General features: G+C 38.1%; 1 protein-coding gene across 1 annotated transcript; it reads right to left on the reverse strand.

Moving 5' to 3' along the window:
- Positions 1-960: 960 nt before the first annotated feature.
- On the reverse strand, positions 961-1,908 carry LOC128095095 (olfactory receptor 9I1-like). Its single transcript, XM_052713812.1, has one exon. It carries the CDS (start codon positions 1,906-1,908, stop codon positions 961-963), a length of 948 nt encoding a protein of 315 aa, XP_052569772.1.
- Positions 1,909-3,260: the final 1,352 nt, after the last annotated feature.

Raw genomic sequence — 3,260 nt, forward strand, 5'->3', positions numbered from 1 at the left:
TAGCCAAATCTTCATTTGCTTATGATGATCATGCATACCATTTACAAATTACCACAAAAGCATTGATTTGAAGGTTGTCTGTTTTGAAGTTTGGACATGAAAGAATGAATGTACATTGTACATTCTACATGTACAGCTCTACATGTATAAATTAAGGAATATACATTGCTTTGAAAGGTTTCACAGCTTGGTGGAGGATATGCAACTACTTTCAGAAAAATCTTTGTTCCCAGAGGATATACATAGTTCAGTTGTGTATATGTCTCTGTCCTCACTAAAATTTCAGTACTTATGCAATGCCTGGTGGAACTTCTCAGAAGTTAGACAGTAGGGTGAGAGGAATCAGCAATTTCTGTGTCCTTCAGAACCTAAACTTGGCCTTTGTGGAGGCCTTCATACAAGTAAACCATTAACTTCATCTCTATGATATCACTATAACATGGAAGAAGGAATCAGAAATCTAGTGAGTACTAACTAGCAAGACATTTGCAAGTTCTCCTGACCTGAGCAAGTAAGAAGACACTGCAATGAAGAGAGAGGCCTGTGTTGTATAATACTTTTTGACTCTTTGGGTGACATATTAAGAGAAATACAGAAAAAGTTTGATTAGCCCAATTCACAGGGATCAGATGATTTCTTTGATATAGGAAGCACAGTAATGTTAGGAGCAGCAAAGACAAGAGGGAAAAGGCATTGAGAATTGTGGTCAGCTGATGTAACTCTAAATCCCTTGGCCTTAGTTAGATTCTCTAAAGAATCACAGTGACAGGATGAACTGAAAATTATAGATAGGGACAAAAATAAAGCATTGTAGAATTTTTGCATAAAAAGTTTACCACATTTATGTATTTCCTTGCCTGGTCTCACTTGCTACTTTTTCTCTATTTTTGGGTACAACATCTGTACCCAACATCTTAGGGTACTCTGGACAAACTTGACTCACATAAGAGATCTTCTCACTTAGTGTTGTATGCTGTGGGACATCTGGCATCTACCAGTGACCTTCTTGAAGGCAGCCTTTACATCCTTGTTTCGTAGACTGTAGATTAGAGGGTTCAGCATGGGAATGACCACAGTATAGAAGACAGACACAATTTTGTCTTCTTCCAGGGATTTTCTTGAACCACTCCGTATGTACATGAAAACTAGGGTCCCAAATAAAAGAGCCACAACAGTGAGATGGGAGACACATGTAGAGAAAGTCTTGACTCTTCCACCTGAAGACTTCATCCTCATGACAGTTTTGATTATAAGCAGGTATGAAATGAGTATGATGAAGGCATTGGCTAAAAAGACAAAGTTCCCAAAAAAGATGATAACCTCAGCATTTGTTGTGTCACTGCAGGCCAGCTTCAGCAAAGGTGGAAGGTCACAAAAGAAGAAATTGATCTGATTATTTTCACAGAAGGAGAGGGAGAAGGTACATGTGGTTCTTAAGATGGCCCCTGATACTCCACAGACGTAGGCTCCCACTACCAAACACCAGCATCTTTGAGGGCTCATGGCCACAGTGTAGAGCAGTGGGTTGCTAATAGCAACATAGCGATCATAGGCCATCACAGACAGTAGGAAACACTCTGTACCTGCACAGATGGTGAAGAAGAAGAACTGGGTAGCACAGTGACCATAGGAGATGACTGTTTTGCCTGTAGCCAGTGTAGCCAGGATCTGAGGGGTGATGACCGATGTGTAGCAGGCATCCAACACAGAGAGATGGCTCAGGAAGAAGTACATTGGTGTGTGGAGTTGGGCATCTACCTGGATGAGCAAGACCATGCCCAAGTTCCCCAGGATGGTGACAAGGTAGAAGCTGAGAAACACCAGAAAGAGGGGAATCTCCCACTCAGGGTGGTCAGTGAAGCCCATTAGGATGAATTCAGTTAGTATGGTGAGGTTATTCTTGGCCATGGATTCAATGCTGACAGTTTGTTTATCAGAAGATAAGAGTGAATTGTAAAGAAACCAGAACTGAAGGACAAAATCTTTTTCTTACTGTTGGAAGTATTGGATCTTATTTTTATAGAACATATTTTTTCTTTAAAACTTCTCTTTCTGATTAATTCTGGTGTAAATTTGAAACGTTCTGTAAAGATAAGAGGCACATGCTCCTAAGATTTAAAAAAGACCAAGATGTCTGTTCCTCTGTGTCAACACACTCACACCTACTAGATGACCATCTCATTCAAATATGAACCTCCATCAACCAACAATTCAACATATTAATTCTCATTTAGTACCTGGATTCTGTTACCTTTTACAATTTGTTCCCTGACCTTACTTTTAACCCTCTAGACACTTGTAACAGTTTAATCATCTTCTCTCAAAACCCTCCCTGGCATATGGAAATGAATAGCCTACTCTTTGTGTTGACTAATCACTTATTGCACACATCCTAAAAATTTTCTTATTATTTGATACTTGACTAATCAGCAAGACAAAATGGTCTATTCAGATAGTACTAATATCTAAAAGTTTTTCATTTTACCCCAGTCTTTATCACTCCAGATCAGAAGGTATCATCTTTAATATACTACACTTCATTTTTTGCAGTATTTGTTACACAATAATTACAAGTATATTCAGTCTAGTAGTGATCTTATCTTTTACTTCAGGTCCTTTGGTCAAGTTATCTAACTCGTTTGTGCCCCAATTCCTTTTGATTGTGATTTATTTAGCATACAAAATAATTGGATTCATTATAGAATACATATGTGTCATATATATGTATATATATGTCATGGTATCTTGTTCTTTTTTTCATGCTCCTCCTACTCTACCCTGTCCCTCCTCCCCACTCCCCATATCTATCTATCTTCTTTATTCCATTAAATCTTCAAATAGTCTCCATCCATGTCTTCATGGCAGGCACACACACACACACACACACACACACACACACACACACACACACACACACAAAGACACACACATACTCTTAAACCTAGGTTCTTTACATTAAAGAAAATATGATTTGTCTTTTGCCACATTGCTTGCTCTTGTTCCTCCTAGATTTTTTCTCTCCTCTACTGTTCTATTATCTATCTATCTATCTATCTATCTATCTATCTATTATCTATCTATAAGCTTCCAGGCCTTGATTTCTTATCCCTAACATGAAAAAAGCATACATGTGTCATTAGAGTATTTAGAATATTAAGTAGTTTTCTCCCTATAGAGAAGAGCATTTCCCAGCACATAGAAAGAGCTAAATAATGTATTTTGCCAGTATCATCATCAACTTTACCTAGCATAATGCATGC

Source organism: Peromyscus californicus, unplaced genomic scaffold (assembly GCF_007827085.1).
Source record: "Peromyscus californicus insignis strain IS unplaced genomic scaffold, ASM782708v3 Scaffold_4__1_contigs__length_199733344, whole genome shotgun sequence".
Lineage (NCBI taxonomy): Eukaryota > Metazoa > Chordata > Mammalia > Rodentia > Cricetidae > Peromyscus > Peromyscus californicus.

Excerpts from the sequence above, each read along its gene's own strand:
- LOC128095095 (XM_052713812.1), bottom strand. The coding sequence starts at position 1,908 with ATGGCCAAGAATAACCTCACCATACTAACTGAATTCATCCTAATGGGC.